The following is a 20218-nucleotide window of genomic DNA, read 5'->3' on the forward strand; positions in this document are numbered from 1 at the left end:
CGGGGCCAGGCGGGGCGGGGCCAGGCGGGGGCGGGGCCAGGTGGGGCGGGGGCGGGGGTGACACAAACATGCCCTCAGCAGGTCAGATGCCAGCCTGCTAGGAGTCTGAGTGGATTAACTCCGACCCTCCCAACAGCTCTGTGAGGGAAGGCCTTTGGTTACTCTACTTGCATAGATGGGAAATTAATTAATGTATTATTAATAGATGAAAAATGGAAAACCATAGGATATCTTCACAGATGATAAAAGGGAAACAATAAAATTTAACGTTTCATTCTTGGTAAAAAATCTTGATAAAACAGGAATAAATACATACTTTTATTTAACCATGAGAAAACGTATATGTCTCAACCATAAAACAACATCATGCTTAATGGGAAAACACTAGAAGCATTTATAGTAAAGTAAGCAACAAAACAAGGATATGCTTTATCATCACTTTTCCTTAACATTATTTTGGAGGAATTAGCCAATGCAATTGACAAGAGAAAGAAACGAGGCATTAAAAGTTGGAAATGAAAAAGCAAAAATTATCATTATTTGTTAATCATATGGTTATTTATCCAGAAATTCAAACCTGGGACAAACAGCACAGAAATTTAATAAAGTGGCTTAACATATATTATGTATGTGGTATTTTAATTAACTAGCTAGAAGCTAGAATGGCAACAAACATAATGAAACAATTTCAAAAAGATGTGTCTTTTGACTTTCATACTATTTACATATATTTGCAATAGAAATAAAAAGTCTGTGACTTACTTGAGTTTCGAGAAACTCTGAGACAGCACATTTCTGGTGCTTAGAATTAAGTCTGGTCAGTGATGGACATAAGAAGTGCATCCCTCGCCCCACTTCCCCTGACAGTACAGTTGACCCCGAATCCTGCAGCCTCCTGCTTTTTCCACAGTTGAGAGCCATGCCTCTGTGTACGCAGGTTAATGGGTGGGCGGTGAGACCCTGAAGGTCCACCCAAAGCGCCCAGGACCCTGCCTCAGCCAGGAAAGCATCCATAGGCAGGTGCTGCCTGGCCAACGCTCCCCAGAGGGGTTCAGTGGGTCACAGGTCAGAAGTCTGGCTGAAGGTTGAGGGGTTCGCTTCTCATATGTGGGTGTTAAGTAGCGGGTTCACTGCCCACAATGTCAGGCGAAAAATCTTTGTGGGGAGCCCAGGGGAGCAGTCCCTGCTGCTCTGCTGTCTCAGTAGGATGGTCAGAAAGACTTGGGATCCAGTCCCAGCTTCATCTTAAGGAGGAGTCTCTGGGGACCGGGGCGCAGGGTGGGGGAGCCGGCTCTTGCCAAGGCCCCTCACTGCCCGGTGTCTCTGTGGTCTGGCGGCCCCCCACGGGGGTCTGGGCATGCCCGGATGCGCTCGTAGGTGGTGTGCGCTGCCGGGGTACACGTGGGGCTGTGTGAGCGGCCGCCGCCCTCCTCCGTGTCCTACAATTCAAGCAGTTTGGAGGTGGGCTTGGTGAGTTTATGAGCGTTAGGTACTTGTCCTCAGTCGCAGAGCTCTGGCTCTGAACTCGAGAGCTCCCTCAAGCTCAGCGTCAGCTCTGGCCCCGCTCTGAACGCTGCAGTCTTGGCACCTGCTCTGAGCTCTGCCTGGAACGCCCTCTCCCTCCCTCCCTCCCTCCCACCCACTCAGACCCTGCTCTGCTCACCGGCACCTCCGACAGGGTCTCGCTTCTTGGTGAGCTCCTCCCCCTCCCCCAGAGCCTTTAGTTACAATCGCATCTGCTCTCTCTTTCCCACTTTATTTTCTCCTTAGCACTGATCATAATCCAATACTTCGTATTTTGCTTATTTACTTGTCATTTTCCCCTCCCCTAACCTAGAACATATATTCTACAAGGCCAAGGATTTTTGTTGTTTTGCTGACTTCTGCAGCCCAGATCAGAACACTTCAGGGAACACGGTAGATGCTCAATAAGTATTTGCTGGGCAGATTTGTGCATCTCCTGGATGCTCTTGTTGCAGAAATGCTTTAAAGAACCGCACAGCACCAGATAAACATGATGTATTATTACTGGAACCCTCATTTTATAAAAGGAGACACGGAGGTGCAGGGAGTACACTTATTTTCTAGAGTGGATCAGTTAGCTGGGATCAGGGCTGGTCCCACACCCACTTCTCTGGCGTCTGCTCCTTCATGCCAGCACCACCTTTCTTCTATGCCATCTCCTTGTGTCCTGGGAGGGACTCCATTCTCCCCAAGGCAGGCAAATGTCACCCGATTTGTTTATGTGCCCCAAAGCCACCCATAGCTCCCCTCCTGTGCTTCTCTGGTGAGGGGCCTGGGGTTTGGGTCACAAGGAACATTTCTTGAGTGCCCTGAGGTCCAGGTCAGATGGGGACATACTCAGAGGAGCTGAGATGGGAAGTGACAAGGTGGCAGGCATTGCAGCAGTTGGGGACAATGTCCAGGACGCTGGACTGGGAGTGAGGACACCTTGTTGTGCCTTGAGCTTGCCATGTTTCTCTGTTAAGTCCCAGCGTTCCTTTCAGGTCCCACTTTCCCCCACGATATCCTGCTGTGACCGGGCCAGGGCATTTCTAAGGTCCTGATGTTCTGTGGCTCAGTGACCTAAGAGTTGCCCCCTCTTTCGAGAAATCAGAGGATGGGCGAGGAGAGGACACAGCCAATGGCTAATCCTGGCAGAGCAGACAGTGGCCCTCCTTGCTTTCCCTCTGCTTATTCATAACCCAGAAGTTCTCAGAGGGCGGAATTAAAAGTCTCAGCATCATTTAGGAACTTGTTAGAAATGCAAATTCTCAGGGCTGCCCCAGATTCACTCAATCAGAAACTCCAAGAGTGGCCCGCAGACCTTGGTTTCACCAAGCCCTCTGGGGGCTCTGATGTGAGCTGGGCTTGAGAACCATTGCATCTGAGAAGTGCCTTAAGTGTCCTCTCCTCCAGCTGTCCTGTGTCCAGGTCCTCCCCCCGGTGGGACCATGCACCAACTTCCAGCTAGGGACCAGCAGCCAGCCACATGAGATGCTCTCCCAGGGGCATCTCACCAGTGGGGGCAACACTGCCTTTACCCAAAGAGGTGGCATTAATGGCATGGTGGGAGGAAGAGAGACTACAAGCAGGGAAGAAGATGGGGGTTCCGTGATGTTCTTTGGGTCCTTGGGTCCCGTCTGCAGGCCCCGCTACTGTCTCCCTACTTTTACTTCCTTGGGTGGTACACAAATGGCAGGATCCACCGGAAACCTGGTCATTTGCACTTTTGCCTCCTGCCCCCAGGAGCTGATGAGTGTGGACATACAGGTGAGGAGCCCTCCCCTTGTCTCTTGGCTGCCAGCATGCCGTGGGCACCGGGCCCAGCGACCACATTGTCCAAAGCAAGGACTGGGCCCAGAGACCGAGGGGAGCAGAGTGCCCTTGCCTCCTGGCACGCTCGACCTCTGACTCTCATCGCCTTAGACCCACCTTAGGCTGGTGCAGGGGGATGATCTCCGCATAGAGAACAGCAGGGCTATTGGCCGCACGCGCCTGCAGGGCAGCAGAGTCCTCTGTGGCAAGGGCTTGGGGGGCAGCTGCTGAGCCCGGCACAGCTGGCAGGAGGCTGGACACACCTGTACACAGCAAGTGCTCAGTGAGAGAGTGTGGGATGGCGGTGACCCCCTCTTCAGCCCCAGCTGAGGGTGGCCATTGGTCCCGGGCCGTAAGCTCAGGTCCCAGACTCCTGCGCCATCCCTGCCGTCTAGCACCCTCCTTTCTGGGCACACAATGGCTCCCACCCTCAGCACTGCTGTTCCTGGGCTCTGACCAGGATGACCCACAGGACAGGCCAGGAAGCCTCTAGCTGCCCACTGTCCCGCCAGCCCTGCCTTCTCCCTGGACCCTCCCCCTTCCTCGCCCCTCCCTGGACCCTCCCCCAGCACCTGCCTCTGCCCGTCAACCTCTTTTTCCTCATCCAGAACCATATTCCAGCCATCAGACTCGCTGCCACCAGAACCATGGGAAGGATGCCGCTCCAAAGCCACTTGCTCTGAAGAGAACCTGGGATCAAAGGCTGATGTCACCTCACTTCAGTCTGGCCTGCTGGGCAGGTCGAGGGAGGGGGACCACCCAGGCTGTACCCCACATGTCCGTCCTAGCTGTGGCCCTGGCAGGCTTCCTCCTTCCTGCTCTCGGCACACTGGCCGCCGCCACTTTCATGTTCCTTCTGCCAGGCTTTCTGTGCCATGTCTGCACAGGTGTCTCAGAGGCCCCTGCTGGCTGGACACGTGGTAGCTCATCCCCTCAGTCTGCGGCTCTTTCCTCCTCTCAGACTCCCGGAAGAGAAATACATTCCAAGAGGGAGAGGGGATGGAAGCATCTGAAACCCCCAGACCTCAGATGAGTTCTGCTCTCTGGCACGTCTTTCTCACGTCACGAGGAAACTCCTACGCACTCCTCAAGGCCCAACTCAAGTGTTCCTTTCTGTGCCACCTTCCCAACTCCTGCAGCAGTAAATCTCTTTCTTTCTCCTTTGTCCTTGAACCACATACTTTTGCCGCAGCTTCAGCACTTAACGGGCAGCTGCATATTTAGAAATTGACTGCTCCTGCTCCTTGGGCTGTTTTCCAATAATTATTGATACGGCTCGTGCCAGACACGGTTTTAACAGCTTACATAGATGACTTATTTTGCTTCTCACAGCAGCCCTGTGAGGTAGATGAAATTACTGTCCATGTTTCAGAAAGGTTCCAAAAGCTAAGTAAGGTGCCCAGGGTCACCCAGCCAGGACAGGCGGTGCCCACCGCAGTGTAAGGTCCTGAGGCAGGGACGCATCATATTTGTCCCTCCCCCGCCCCCCCAGCACACAGTAGGTACTCAGTCCTGTGTGGCAGTTGAATGCTAAGTGGCCACGTAAGGAGATGACAAGGAAGAGACTGTTCGGATGAGAGCCCAGCGAGCAGGCAGAGCTTAAGGTCGTGGGAGACCGGCCTAACGGCTCATCACACTTCCTGTTTACATCAGTGGCCCCTGCTCTCTAGGGGATCTGCTACCACATGAAACCAGGGCCTGAGGCCCCTTTGGGGGACTCCCACCCCAACCGGCCTTGGAAGAGGCCCTCTGTACAGACTGATGGGGCAAGTGTGGTGACCGGCTGTAGTGGCCACAGTGCTGACACGCTCTCAGGAGGGTTCAGACTCAGAGGTGGTAACCATCCTCAGAAAGGGTGTGTCTGGCATGCAGCAAAACGCAGGGATCCGTCAGCCCCACGTGCCATGCCCATGGAGCCCATCCAGGGACAGCTGTATCTGGGGGCCACGGCATTCCCGGGCTGATGGCTCTGCAGGTCCGCCTTCCCTGCTTGCCTCCTGCTGCCTAATTCAGCCCCCTGGATGCTGGGAAGGGGGACGCACATGCCACTCCCATGTTTTTGTCATGGGTGATGCTGTCATCACCAGGTGTTGGCCCAATTTCTGGACTTGCAGTTTTGAAGACTCTAACGAGGGTGAGGACCTCCGGTTGTACCCCAGGAACTGTCTGGAAGTGCTCCTCAGTCTCCCCACTTCCTGAGTCCTCCCGCCCCCCCACCCCCTTTCTCCGCTAGCCCATTTCCCCACCCTGCCGAATGCATCATACTCACCCCTCTGTGGACAGACGCTCTTCAGGGATAAGGTGACATTCTTCTCATCCTCGGGGCTGCTGACCACACAGGTGAGGAGGCCATTCGACTGGCTCCAGGGCAGGCTCAGGCTTAGTTTCCTGGAGCTGGGGGCTGACCCCAGGGCCCCACTCTGCTCTAGCTCCCTGGGGAGGCCTTTGCTGAGCCAGGTCACTGTCAGGTTCTCTGTGGTCCCTGGGGTCTCACACTCCAGGCTGAGGTTGCACCAGCCTGATGTGCTGAATAATGAATGAACCTGAATGTGGGGGTGGGGGATGGGCTCTGGGATAAAAGGGACAAAAGAGAACTGAGCTCCAGGAGTGAGTCCCACAGCAGGATGTCACCCACTCTTACGTGCTTGATGCCCCTGCGTGAGGTTTCTACATAGAAGCCTGGGAAAGGGACCTACTCCCCAGGGCCCAGGGGGTTCCGACTTCCAGCCCAGGATGCCTGAGGCTGCCCTTGCTCAGGTAAGTGCAGATGATTAAGTAATTATGATGTCTATGATAATTATACATTTGCATATGGTAATCATGTAGACTGTCATGTAACAAACACAACAGGGGCGGGCTTGAGACCATAGTGGAGAAACATGTTGAAGTTCTTATTTTGTTCAGAGAAAAAAAAAATACTGATTATCGTTAAGTGTTGAAGGAAGAGCTTAAGTTTAGTACCTGGTAGGATAAAAGTACAAGGTTGTATAACTTCCAAAGTACTAGAGAAGAAAACTCTATTAATCAAACAAAAGGAAGGAAAATTGGTAAATTAAAAAAAACAAAAAACAGTAAATAAGATGTTGGGAGTCGGTTCATACACGTAAAAACTTGAAATCATGCATTTGAAGCATGATTATTTGCCTATTCAAAAGTCAAGATGTGTATGACGTAAACCCATCAGTATGCTATTTACATTGCCTAATGAAACAGAAAGATTAAAAAGAGATGGAAAACAGACAAGGAAAATGTCAACAAAATGATTGTGGCAACCGTCCCCACAGACCAAAAAAGATTTAAGATAAAAAAACTTTAAGCAGGTCAAATAGAGATATTTTTCATTATAAAGCCAAACAAAACAAAATAAAAAGTGAAACACTCCTGGAAATTCAAGGGTAAATGGTCAAATCCACTATTATTGGAGGATCATTTTACTCTAGTGGATAGACCTAAGTAGATTAGAGGGGAGGGTGTAATACAGGTGAAACTGACATTAACAGCCACCTGACAGGTAGCCCTCTCACACTCGGTCCCACTTCCATCTCTGTCCTTGCCTTCATCTAATGTGGCATCTAGAGAGCTAAATTCTCATTTTCAGTCTTTCTTATAGTTGCGTTCGTTCTGACTAATGAAGTAAGGGGAAATCTGCTGGGTGGGAGGAAAGGACTCCACTCCTGAAGAGGTAAAACCTCAAAATGAGAAAGACTTCCCCTTGTCTCTCTGTGGCTGTCCTTACTGTGGACGGACATCTGGAGAGCAGCCATATTGGATCATCTTGGAGGCAACACACATGAAGACGGCAGCCTGTGTGCCAAGGACGGCAGCGCGGGAAGGGCGAGCCTCTGCCTCCGGTGACAGTGCTGAGCCGATGGGATGCCCCAAATGTTAGCTCTTGACTTCTTGCTCCATGAGAAAAATGAACCCCTATTTGCTCAAGCCTTTGAAAATCAAGTTTTATCCTAATTACAGACATATTCCTAACTCATGCGCATAGATAACAAACAAGGAGATTCAGTAGGCAAAATCAAAAGTTTGACTTAAAAAGACAGAGAAATAAAAAGTATTGACATCTAATTAGAAAATTAAAAGTAAATGTCATTAGGAATGAGAATCAGGGCATAATTACAGATAAGAAAAGATATGAAAACTTGTAAGGAAACAGTGTGTACAACTACATATCCATAAATCTGAAAACGTAAATGAAATAACGCTTTCGAAGAAAGTATAAATTATCAAAACTCCATAAGAAGAGGCAGCAAACCTGAACACACCCGCAGTCTTAGAAGAGATTAGAAAGGTGGCCAAGGTGGGTCCTTATGGCTGCAGGGGTGAGGGCCACCAACAGGCCAAGGAAAATAAAGTTCCTGAGTTGTAGACACTGTTTCAGAGCCTAGAAAAGGCAGAATGTTTTCCAGGCTGTTCTGAAAGGATAGCTGAACTTGCATACATCAGACAAGGAGACTATCACAACCTGAACAAGACAAAACACACGTGCAAATCCACGAGTTAATGTCAGTTAGAAACAGAGGACTGAAAATTCCTAAGTTAAATCTCCGCAAATGTGATCACGGAATACTTCATGACCAAGTTGGGTTTGGTAGCAATGCTACAGTAATGCAAGGGTGGTATCATTATGAAATTTATTAACATAATTGACTCCATTAGCAGATAAAAAGAAAAAAATAGCATTTATCGAGCAGGTATACATTTCAAGGTACAGCTCCCAGAGCTTTGCATTAACTCAGTTAATGAAATAATCCTATAAAGTTACATGGACCAGCTGTCAGCAGGGTCATCTGGGTAAGGGCAGGCAAACTTTTCTCTAATGAGTCAGGTAGAAAACAGTTTAGGTTTCACCGGCCATGTCGTCTCTGCCACAACTGCACAAGTTTGCCATTACAGGGAGAAATCAGCCAAATACAACATGTAAATGAATGTGTGTAGCTGTGTTCCAATAAAACTTTATTTATAAAAACAGACATTGGGTTGGATTTAATGATGGCTAAAGTTCGCCAACCCCTAATCTGGGGCAGTTATTAAAAATACAAAAATTTGTGGCCCTTCCCAAGCCTCATGGAACATATTTTTGAGTAGCTTCTTTAAAAGACTTGATTTAATGAGCACATAAGAATTTAAATACTATAAAATCAAATGGAATGTCTATTACTTAGTGTTATGAGTATAGACTGGTGTTTAGAAATCTTATGCTCTTAGGTACTTTGAATATTCACTCAGCAATTAGTTTATATGAATTTTTGTTATAATGCTCTTTTCAATAAGTGAAGGAATATTAATAAGGCTTGCAGAATCAAAAGTCCTAGAAAAATTCGGCACATTTCTGCAGGTGGCCTTTAAATATTGCTTAAATCTACCCGGTTAAAGAAGGGCTTCCTGAGGGCTCCTGGGAGCTGTAGAAAACACTGAGCGATGCCAAGGACAGCAGGCATGACCCTGTTCTCCTGTGGGGAGCAGGCCACACACAGATAATCTAGTGAGAGGCAGAGAGGCACAGACACTTCAAGGATTCCGAAAAAGAATTTTGAGGCTTCAGAATGGAAACACTCATTTGATAGGAATCAGAAAAGTCTTTATTTAAGACAAGGGCAGTTCTTAAAGCCACGAGGTAATGGAGGGAGAGACAGGCTGTGCCTGGGGACAGTGCGCTGTGCAAGGAGCACGGCTGGAAAGAGCAGCCGTTGGTGGAGGGCCTCAAACACCCAGGTGAGTACTTAGTTCTACAGATAAGTACTTAGTTCTGTAGGTGAGTACTCAGTTCTACAGGCAAGTACTCAGTTCTCTAGGTGAGTACTCAGTTCTACAGGTGAGTACTCAGTTCTATAGGCAAGTACTCAATTGTACAGGCGAGTACTCAGTCCTATAGGCGAGTACTCAGTTGTACAGGCGAGTACTCAGTTGTACAGGCAAGTACTCAGTTCTGTAGTGAGTACTCAGTTCTATAGGTGAGTACTCAGTTGCACAGGTGAGTACTAGTTCCACAGGAGAGTACTTAGTTCTGCAGGCAATGGGGAGGAGCCAGTGCTGCAGGACTTAATTCGGGTGCTGACGGATGGTCAGGGAAGGGAAACCGGCTAGTGGCACTTCTACGCTTTCTGGCACCTTCTGCTCCAACCTTGTTTTTGATGATTGACAGCCACTGGTTACAGGGGAAGCACACGTCCTTGCCAATCACTGTGTGCTGTTGTCCTGGCCAGTGACCCTCCTAGGGGCTTGTGACCCAAGCCAATAACGTCCTTTTCTGGAATTTTCCATGTGGAGTGGTCCAGGGAAGTCCCTTTGCTCTCTGGTTGGGTGGGTCCCACAGCTGCAGAAGGCCATGCCCCCTACTGTGTGGAGAAGCCCAGGAGAATAACGCTGACAGGAAAGAGAGACACTGAGGGCAAAGAGCAGGGACCACATGGCCCCCAACAGAGAGGGGGGTGCCAGTTCCCGTGAGAACAGAAGGGGCGAAAGGAACGCTTCACCCCTCGTCCTCGGCCGAGGTCGCGGTCTCTACAATGCAAACCCTCGGTACTGACTGAGCGTGAGCAGGGTTCCATCTCTTACTGCCAGAAGAGCTAAGATGAGAGTGCGTTAAGATAATGCTGTGCAAGGACCTCATCAGCCGAGGGGGAGAAAGACACGACCAGGAGCCAGGCTCAGCCGGGTCGGCCGGGGTCAGCAAGCAGCTGGTCCTCCACCCCCTCATCGCCACCCCCCACCCGTCACCTGCTGGAAACCCCTCTTGGACAGTCCAGCTGTCTCTTCTTAAAAGCTCTCCCATCTCCCATGTTGGAGCTCCTGCCCCCTCTCCTGCTCCCACCAGGGGAGGCGTGGGAGGTGGACATTCCCTGGAGAGCTACCAGCTGTATGTCAAGGACAGAAAGGGCCAGGTGAGGTGACGCGTAGCAATTCTGTTGCCTGGCACATGAGGACAAGGCGTAGCAATTCTGTTGCCTGGCACATGAGGACAAGTGCTGGACCATGAGGCTGGAGAGGCAGCTAGGGACCAGGTCCGGTGTGGCTTGGAACTCTCTTCCTGGGCCATTTATCCTATGGGGCACTGGGAGAGGGAACGTTGTATTCAAGCAGGGGCATAACAGGAAGAGCAGCGCTGCATTTGAAAAAGATCAGCTGCATGGAGGGAGACTTGGAAGGGGGAAAAGACCTGAGACAGGGAAGCCAGTTAGCAGCCAGGGAGGTGACAGGCTGCCCTGACCACCCAAGCAGAGGTGATGAGGGTGGAGGCGGAGAGGACACTGAGGGGGGAGGGGGGCAGTGCTGGCAGGTTGGTGCCCAGGGCTCTGTCTGCTCAGCGCTGGGCTTGCATCTAAGACAGAACTTTGTCCTGAGACTTCCCTAGCAGGACTCCAAGTTAAGTGGTCTAAAAGCATTTTACCTATTGAGTAGTTCTGACATTCGATCACCTTCTTCTTCTTCTTCTTTTTTTTTTTTGAGGGTGCAGCTCACAGTGGCCCAGCAGGGATCCAAACGGCAACCTTGGTGTTACCGGCACCAGGCTCTAACCAACTGAGCCAACTGGCCGCCCCCTTGATCTCCTTCTTAATGTCTTTCCTTCATCTTTTTAAATGTTCAGTTTCATTGTTTTGGTTTTGCCAGCTTTTTGGGGTTGCTTAAGAAATTTTAAATCAGTTTTTGAACCAATCAATTAAGGACATTTCTGATCTAATTGTGTATTTCTAATAATCAGTTTTGTAGTATTTTGTGATTGAAGAAAGCTTTTTATCCTTTTGGGTGGCTCCCCTGCCCACCTATTTCATGTGCATTTTATGCCTTTTAAGAAATGTAGGCTAATTTTTCCTAAGATGTAATCTTTAAAATTTAATTTTATTTTTAGAGCATCAGAAGAGAGGCAAAAACTACTAAAAAGAGGTGCTTTTCTTTTTTTTTAACCTGATTTCTGGCTAACTTACGTGGTTGTTGGCATGCCCGGTTGGGGGTGGTCCCACACCTTACCATATATACAGAGTCTAAACTGTTCCTCCTGGGACCTTCCTGAGCGGAATTTGATATTCGCTACGTAGAATCCACCCATTTCCGTAGTGAGATTCTTGATGCTCAAGAAGGCCTTCTCTGTTAGCTGGAATCTGGATTTGTATTGTTTTTCCAAGTCATACCAGTCGGGATGATTGCTATTAGGCTTCCAGGACACCAGGAACTGCTTTTTGTTATCTTCAGGATGCCAAGTCCACTCAATCTCTCGGATATCATGATGCAAGGACAAGTTCAGTGGCAGTTGGACAGATTCCCCCTCAGTCCTTTTCAATGTACAGGACGAGACAGCATCCTTGCCATTCTGGAAGCCCGGCAATGCAATAGCTAAGAGCGGGGAAGACAGAAGCAAACATTACGGTGCATCTACTACCATGTTTCCCCAAAAATAAGACTTGGCAGGACCATCAGCTCTAATACATCTTTTGGAGCAAAAATTAATATAAGACCTGCTCTTATTTTATTATAATATAAGGCTGGGTCAATATAATATAATATAATATAATATAATATAATATAATATAATATAATATAATGTAATATAATAGCAAGTATAATATAATAGCAAGTATAATAGCAAGTATAATATAATAGCAAGTATAATATAATAGCAAGTATAATATAATAATATAATATAATATAATATAATATAATATAATATAATACCGGGTCTTATACAATATAAGGCCCAGTCTTATATTAATTTTTGCTCTAAAAGACGTATTAGAGCTGATGGTCCGGCCAGGTCTTATTTTCGGGGAAACACGGTATCGGCTTTCACATTGCTCTGGGGTCATAGTCATAAAGAGAGAACGGTCTCCTTTTTTTTTTTTTTGGCTTATCTCCATTTTTACAGACATGGAAACCCAGCTGCAGATGTGACTTGTTTAAGCATTTCCTACAACGTGGTAGTTTTGATTCAAGCACATGTCTGTCACCATCTGAGATTCATGCTCTTCCCTGTTCTTGCAGTTGGCACCAAACATGACCTTTTGTCCAATTTCAGGAATAAGAAACTGAGAATATTAAAGGTGATAAGAAATCAGCCCATTTTCCCATCTGTCTGTGTAAACTAGAAGTCATTTCAGCTTTCTCTGCTGCCTTTATTTCCTTCCTGACCCCACTGCAGTGTGGCTTCTGAAATCGCTCTTGACTGGATCATGAGTAACCCCCTAAAACTAACAAATCCATTTGTCACTGGTTAGTCCTAGTCTCACAGGGCCGCCCTGTGGTATTTCACATGTGACTATTTTCTTGTCATTATTCACTAAACAATACAGTATAACTATGATTTAATAGCATTTACATGGTATTGGGTGTAATAAGTAACCTAGAGACGACTGCAAGTACATGGGAGGGTGTGTGTAGGTTCTATTTAAGTATCACACCATTTTATAGTAGAGACTTGAGCATCCACGGATTTTGGTGTTTGTGGGGATTCTGGAACCAACTCCCTGTGAACACCGAGGAACGACTGCACACAATTTGTTTACCCATTCATTCGTTGGTGAACATTTGGGTTGTCTACACCTTTTAGCTATTATGCGTAATTCTGCTGTAAACATTTGTGTACAAGTTTCTTCATGGACATATTGTTTATTTTCTCTTGGATATATACCCAGGAGTGAAATATCTGAGTCATATGGTGATTCAAAGCTTAACTGTGTGAGGAATTGCTTGTTTTCCACAGTGGCTGCACCATTTTTCATTCCTGTTTATCCACATTTTTACCAATACCTGTTATTTTCCATTTTCTTTCATCAAATCCATCCTAGTGGATGTGAAGTGATATCTCATTGTGGTTTTGATTTGCATTTCCTTAATGTCCAATGATGTTAAATGTCATTTCATGCACTTGTCAGCCCTTTGTGCATCTTCTTTGGAGAAAGGTCTATTCAAGTCCTTTGCCCATTTAAAAAAAAAATTGTGTTATTTGTCTTTTGTTGAGTTGTAAGAGATCTTTATATATTCTGCATATTAGACCCTTAGCAGACATGATTTGCAAATATTTTCTCCTATCCTGTAGGATGTCTTTCCACATTCTTGATAACATATTTTGATGCACAAAGGTTTTTAATTTTGATGAAGTCTAATTTATCTATTTTTTTTGTTGTTTATGCTTTTGGTGTCAACTCTCAGAATCCTTTGTCCAACCTGAGGTCATAAGATTTACGCCATGTTTTCTTCTAATAGTTTTATAGTCTCAGCTCTTATATTTAGGTTGTTGATCCATTTTGAGTTTATTTTCACACAGTTGACCCTTAAACAACATGGGTTTGAACTGCATGGATCCACTTGTACATGCATTTTTTTCACTAAATACTGTAAATGTATTTTCTCTTTCTTATGATTTTTTAATACATTTTTTTCTGTAGCTTACTTTTGTAAGAATACAGTAAATAATACATGTAACAGACAAAATATGTGTTAGTTGACTGTTTATGTTATTGGTAAGCCTGTGGTCAATAGGCTATTAGTAAAGTTTTGGGGGAGTCAAAAATTATATGCAGATTTTTGACTGCATGGGGGGGAGGGTCAGTGCCCCTAACTCCTGTGTTGTTCAAGGGTCAACTGTATATGACATTAGGTAGGGATCCAACTTCATTCTTTTTCATGTAGCTATCCTGTTGTCTCTGTACCTTTGTTGAAAAGGCTATTATTTTCTCCTATGGAATGATCTTGACATTCTTGTTGAAAAATAAATTGGTGATAAACATTGCTCTTAGTAATATTTTTTGGATGTGTCTCCTCAGGCAAGGGAAACAAAATAAAAAATAAGTAAATGAGACTACATCAAACTAAAAATTTTTTGCACAGTGAAGGAAACCATCAACAAAACCAAAAGACAGCCTACTGAATGGGAGAAGATATTCACCAATCATACATCCAATAAGGGGTTAATATCCAAAAAATATAAGGAACTCATATAACTTAACACCAAAAGGACCAACAATCTGATTAAAAAAATGGGCAGAGAATCTGAATAGACGTTTCTCCCAAGAGGACATAGAGATGGCCAAGAGACACATGAAAAGATGCTCAGAGTCACTAACCATCGGGGAGATGCAACACACTTGTGACCCGCCTTGAGGACACATGCAAATACACATCCATATAATTTTCCCTTGCAAACTTTTAAGGAACTAAAATATAATGATATGTCATATCATTTAAATGTTTGAAAAATCATTCTTTTTAAATAAAGGACAAGAGCTCACTAGTTCAGTCAACTTAGGTTCTTAATAAAAATGAGTTAATCACGATCCCAGCACTGGCTGAATCTGCTCTGACCCAAGATGTGTTCACAGGAAACGAGTCTTGTGCTGTCTCTGTTTAAGGGATAGAATGGACATTGTGGCTACAGCCACTGGGACTCAGCACCCTCCCTTCTCTCCCGGGTCACGTAAGACTCCACGCAGGTATGGCTGCTCTACATCTACAAGAACAGATGCATCTCCTTCTCTAAGGGACTTCCTGACCTCAGTGGATGCTGGGCAACCAATAACTCATGAACAGGCGAGGCAGAGATGACTTCCTGTGTAACCCTCACCCTGCCACCTACGCAGTTCTCTGACTATGGTGGCAGATGCTACAATGGCAGGACAGTGGAGGTGCTCTGAGAGCACAGAGGGGCCAGCCTGGGTGTAATTGCATCTCCAGAAACAAACCCAGAGGGACTCCCTAAACTGCTCACTGACCCAACCAGGAAATGGTAGCATTTGTTGAGTAGAAAAAGGAAAGAGAATTCAGATGGGGGAAGGGACTAAGGGAGCAGTTCTCTCCTTAGAGAGAAATGCAAATGGAATAATTTCCCATAGGCTGAGGTAGGAAGAGAGGAACAGAAGTTGTGAGAGAAGAGTAATTTATTTTAAATAACAAAAGCTCCTTTATCTCCTTAATTAGGTCAGATTCTGTGTGGGACTGTGGGTGGGGAAGTGTTAGGACAGTGAACAATGCAGCTGGAGTCTGCAGCTCAGCATCTGAGATAGAACATGGTCATGAAGCTGTTAGAATCCTGTGTGATACTTAGTTCTGACATCTCAGGGAAGTTAAGTGGCCTCTCTGAGCCTTGGTTTCCTCAAAGACAAAATCCAGGCAATGTCAGCTTTTTAATGGGGCTGATATATAAAGCCAGATTTCCAAATTATGTCACAGTGCCTGGTGCTTAGCATGAGGTCTTCCATTGTATTGGCCCTTCTGGCCTCATTTTCCTTCCCAACCCCACAGGTAACATGTAGCTTGTGATGCTGATATGAGATAATGTATATAATATTCCTAGTATAGACCTTGCTTAACACGTGTTTATTCCTGTCCTTTCTTCTAACCAAGTCCTTTTCATCTTCTAGGACATCAAGCCAATATCGCTTACCTATCGCTTACCAATTTCGCAGCCATTGTTACCACCTGAATGTTGTAACTTGCCTATATGTAATTTACCCTCTTATTGGGTTCCAATTTTTTTCATTATTATAACTAGACCAAAATGAATTTGTGCATAAGCTTTTTCTACATGAAGGTTTTTTCCTTGGGATTAAATCCCAGAAGTGGAATTACCAAGGAAAAGGTACAAACATTTTAAATGTTTAAATATTTCTGATGCATTCAGTGAACCACCAAGAAGCTTTCTATGCATTAAAAGCCTGTCAATGGAATTTCTGGTCAAGATGGCAGAGTAGGTAAATGCTGTGCTCACCTTCTCTCACAACCACATAAAAATTACAACTAAACCACAGAACAACCATTATTGAGAATTTCCTGAAGTCTCACTGAACTGAATTCCTACAACTACGGACATGCAGAAGAAGCCACCTCAAGACTGGTAGTAGGGGCAGAGACATGGAATGGGCTGGTCCCACACCCGCATGTGACCATTATATATTGCGAGGGATATTTTGGCTGCAGAGGTCCCCCCAGAGGAGTGAGGGGTCTCAGCCCCTCACCAGGCTCCCCAGCCCAGGGTTCAAGTGCTGGGGAGAGAAGACTGCATAACTCTGGCTATGAAAACTAGTGGAGATTGTGGCTGAGCTGGAGGGCAGCTGCAATCCTAGGTGCTCCTCTTAAAGGGTCTGTGCACAGACTTACCCACTGATGACTCGCTTGTTCTGAGCTCCAGTGCTTGGGCTGTGGCTTAAAAGCTGCCAGGGACATACAGGGAGGAACTCAGTTGTCTGGCTTCAGGACAAGTGCTGGAGGGGCAGCTTTCTCCCAGACAGAAGTTCTGGCACAAGCATTTTTCCTTTGTTGAGCCCTCCTCCCTCCCGGCATGCAGACGCAGGCGGGGCACCATATCTGAGTCTCCAACAACCTTGCTAACACCTTGGTCCCACTGTGGTGATTCCCTGAGACCCTGCCCCAGCCAACCTGCAGGCCCACCCAAGCCACTTCCAGTGGCTTTTACATACAAACAGCCTGTCTTGGCTCGTGCTGCAGACTTTCCTAAAATCTCTCAAAGGTTCACAAACACCAAACAAACAGCATCTAGCCCGTGTGTCCCGTACCTCTTGCTGAGTAGCCTCAAGCCCAGCACTAGCGGCAGTTGGCCTCAGTTTGAAGCTTCGCTTCTTCCAGGTTCCTCCAAGCCCAGCACAAGTGGCAACGGTCTACAGGCTGCTTTGTAGCTCACACCAGGTGGCCACTGGCAGGGCACAGGCAGCAGCTGCCGTTGGCCTGCACCAGAGTCTCCCCCTGCCTCCGTCCCCCCGCAAGAGGCCCCAGAATCAACACACCAGGTGGCCATCTTCAGACCACATCAGAGCACTGCACAACCACCACCACAGAAGACACACCCACAGGGCAGACTGGGCAGGAATCAGAGTCCTGCTAAAGCGAGTCCTGCTCTGTGGGGTCAGCCCTGCACAACGGCTCCTCTAGTGTTGTCACAGCCAGTCCTCACAACCAATCAGCCCAAGGGTCAGTCCCTCCCATTGATGTGCTAACAGCAGTCAGGTCTCAAGTACAACAGGAGGACACACACAAACCACACAAGGGCCACTCCTGGAGCACCCGGCTCAGGTGACCAGGGAGACCGCACCACTGAGCCCCACAGCACACCTACTACACAAGACCACTCTACTAAGACTGGGAGACATAGCAGCCTTACCTAACACATAGAAACAAACACAGGGAGGCAGCCAAAATGGGGAGACAAAGAAATGTGTTCCAAATGAAAGAAGGGAACAAAACTCCAGAAAAAGAACTAAACAAAATGGAGACAAGCAATCTACTAGATTCAGAGTTCAAAACACTGATTATAAGGATGCTCAGTGATCTCAGTGAGAAATTCAACAAAGAGATAAGAAACACAAAAATGGAGATAGAAAACATAAAACAAGTCAGAAATGAAGAACACAGTAACTGAAATGAAGACTACATTAGAGGGAATCAACAGTAGATTAGATGAAGCAGAGGATCAAATCAGCAATTCAGAAGACTTTAAAATAAATAGACTTTAAAATGAACACTACAACAAGAGACAAAGAAGGACCCAGGAATCCCACTTCTGGGTATTTATCTGAAGAAACCCAAAACACCATTTCGAGAGGATGTGTGCATCCATATGTTCACTGCAGCATCATTTACAAAATGTGGAGGCAGCCCAGGTGTCCATCGATGGAAGAATAGATAAAGAAGAGGTGGTACGTATATATAATGAAATATTACTCGGCCATAAAAAAGAATGAAATCTTACCATTTGCAACAATGTGGATGGAGCTAGAGGGTATTCTGCTGAGTGAAATAAGTCAGACTGAGAAAGACAAATACTGTATGATTTTACTTATATGTGGAATCTAAAAACCAAACCAAACAAACAAAACAAACAAATCCATAGATATAAAGAACATTTTGATGGTTGCTGGATGGGGAGGTTGTGAAGGATGGGTGAAGGGGGAAAGGATTAAGAAGTACAAACTGGTAGTTACAAAAATAGTCATGGGACGTAAAGTATAGCATGGGGAATATAGTCAGTAGTGTTGTAATTACTGTGTGGTGTCAGATGGGTACTGGGTTTATCAGGATTTATTCATAAGTTATATAAATGTCTAATCACTGTGTTGTACACCTGAAATTAATATAATATTACAAGTCAGCTGTAATTGGAAAATAAAAAAAATTAAAAAATAAATAAAAGGCTGTCAATAATACACGAGAGTGCCTGTCACACTGTCCCATTGCCATGCCAAGCATTCATATAAAAAACAAAACCTATTAATTTGATAGGTAAAATGATATCCAGTTTTGTTAATTTGCATTTGTTTTTTTAACTTGTAGGATGAGTATATTTACCACTCATTTATCTTATCGATGTTTCTTTATGCTCCATCTGTCCATGTCTTTTCTTCGTTTGTCAACAACGGCAGGAGCGCTTTTTGATTTATAAGGGAAAGTGACTTTTTCAAAGGTTCTACAATGTTTACCATCGTGTAGGAAGTGGAGGGGAGTGGGGACTTAGGGAAGTCTGTAATTTCTGTTACCACAACCACCTCAGTTCCGAGAGGAAACCTTTTCTGTTTTTTAACTGCCAGATTAGGGTAAAACAGTCAATTATGAAACAAGGAAACACCATCATTTTTTTTTTTTTACAGTATCTATTTGTAAGTTTTTCACCAAGAAATGTATAACAGTACGTCCAAGAGTGATATGTGCTCCCACGTGGAACACTGGTTAGAATTTGCCCTATTTAATCTCCCAAACACCTCGAGTTCGGTATTATTCTGTCTGTTTTATAGAGGAGAGAGTAAAGCGCAGAAGGTAAAGCCGCTTTCCAGGATATAGACCAGGTTATATAATCGGCCAAACTCTTACACGTGGCAGAATCAGAATATGTGAGCCAGCGGTACAGAGTGCAGCGCTCAACCCCTTTCCACCACAGGAAGCTTTCAGGACAGGGCAGGGAGAGGGGTCACCAAGTCAGAGCTGTAAACAGTGGGCGGCATTTTCTGAGCCGCCGCACGCAGAGCTTGCAAACAGCTTGTCCTTAAAGGCCACCCACGAGCGGCCGGGGACGGGGAGCGAGGGTCCCATTTCCCCCGGCCCCTGGCCTCCACCGCTGCAGCCCGTGCCCCAGCGCAGCTGCCCCACTGGCAGGCCATGGGGGCTGTCCTGGCCTCTCACTCACCACACATGCACCCCGCGGCCTGGGAGTGGGCGGAGGGGGCCGGCGGGGTGGGGGGGCTGCTGGGAACCGAGAAGGGCCAGCGATTGCGGAGACTCATGCCAAACAGCCAGCTGCGAACGAGTGGCGGCTGGGATGGGACATTTATGCCCACCGGGGCGGGGCAGTTGGCGGTCGCGCGGACCCGGCCGCAGGGGTTTGGTGGCGATTCCTGGTCCTGAGGAGTCGCAGGCTTCGCACTAAGGCCCCAACCCTTCTCCCTCCCCCTCCTTTTCCAAAGATGCTGGAGGCCCCGGGACAGGGATGCGTAGCCGCCACCTCCCCCGCCGGACTCCTCAGCCTCCCGCCACCTCCCCACCTCCCGGGGCAGCCCCACCTTTCCTATTACTCACCAAGAAGGAGGCAAGCTTGGAGCACCAGGGTGCGGCCAGGACAGCGGTGGCGGCAGGAGCCCATGATTTTCCCCAGGCCCAGGCCCAAGCTTGGGCGTGGCTCCTCCTCCGCCCCGCCCCCCCCACTCCCACCAGCGCAGTCTCTCTGCGTGGTAGCTGCACCTTTGAAAACTACGGGCTTGTTGCCAATAAGACTCCACGTGCGTTATATAAAATTTGGAGGACATAGAAAATCGTGAGGTGTGATAACTGAAAGCTAAAAATCACTTGCTGTCACACCTGCAGAGCTAACTACAATTAACATGGTTTCTGCCCCCCACCCAGCTTTACTGACATACAACATATGCAAGTTTAAGGTGTACCACGTGATTTGACCCATGGCTGT

The 20218-nt window shown here is 46.9% G+C and overlaps 1 protein-coding gene across 5 annotated transcripts; it reads right to left on the reverse strand.

Moving 5' to 3' along the window:
* Window positions 1-257: 257 nt before the first annotated feature.
* On the reverse strand, window positions 258-20152 carry LOC109434332 (CD48 antigen). 5 transcript variants are annotated; one of them, XM_074318540.1, is made up of 6 exons: window positions 19834-19988; window positions 11293-11655; window positions 5588-5887; window positions 3895-4008; window positions 3436-3581; window positions 258-1439 (listed from the first exon to the last, which is right to left on the reverse strand). In XM_074318540.1, exons 1-6 carry the CDS (start codon window positions 19895-19897, stop codon window positions 1308-1310), a joined length of 1119 nt encoding a protein of 372 aa, XP_074174641.1. In that variant the 5' UTR covers window positions 19898-19988; the 3' UTR covers window positions 258-1307. The 5 variants fall into 5 exon arrangements, with proteins under 5 accessions (XP_074174641.1, XP_074174642.1, XP_074174645.1 ...); XM_074318541.1 differs by lacking the exon at window positions 3895-4008 and having other exon boundaries at window positions 19834-20133; XM_074318544.1 differs by lacking the exon at window positions 11293-11655 and having other exon boundaries at window positions 19834-19989.
* Between the last annotated feature and the right edge of the window lie 66 nt (window positions 20153-20218).

Source organism: Rhinolophus sinicus, linkage group LG14 (genome assembly GCF_036562045.2).
Source record: "Rhinolophus sinicus isolate RSC01 linkage group LG14, ASM3656204v1, whole genome shotgun sequence".
Classification (NCBI taxonomy): Eukaryota; Metazoa; Chordata; class Mammalia; order Chiroptera; family Rhinolophidae; genus Rhinolophus; species Rhinolophus sinicus.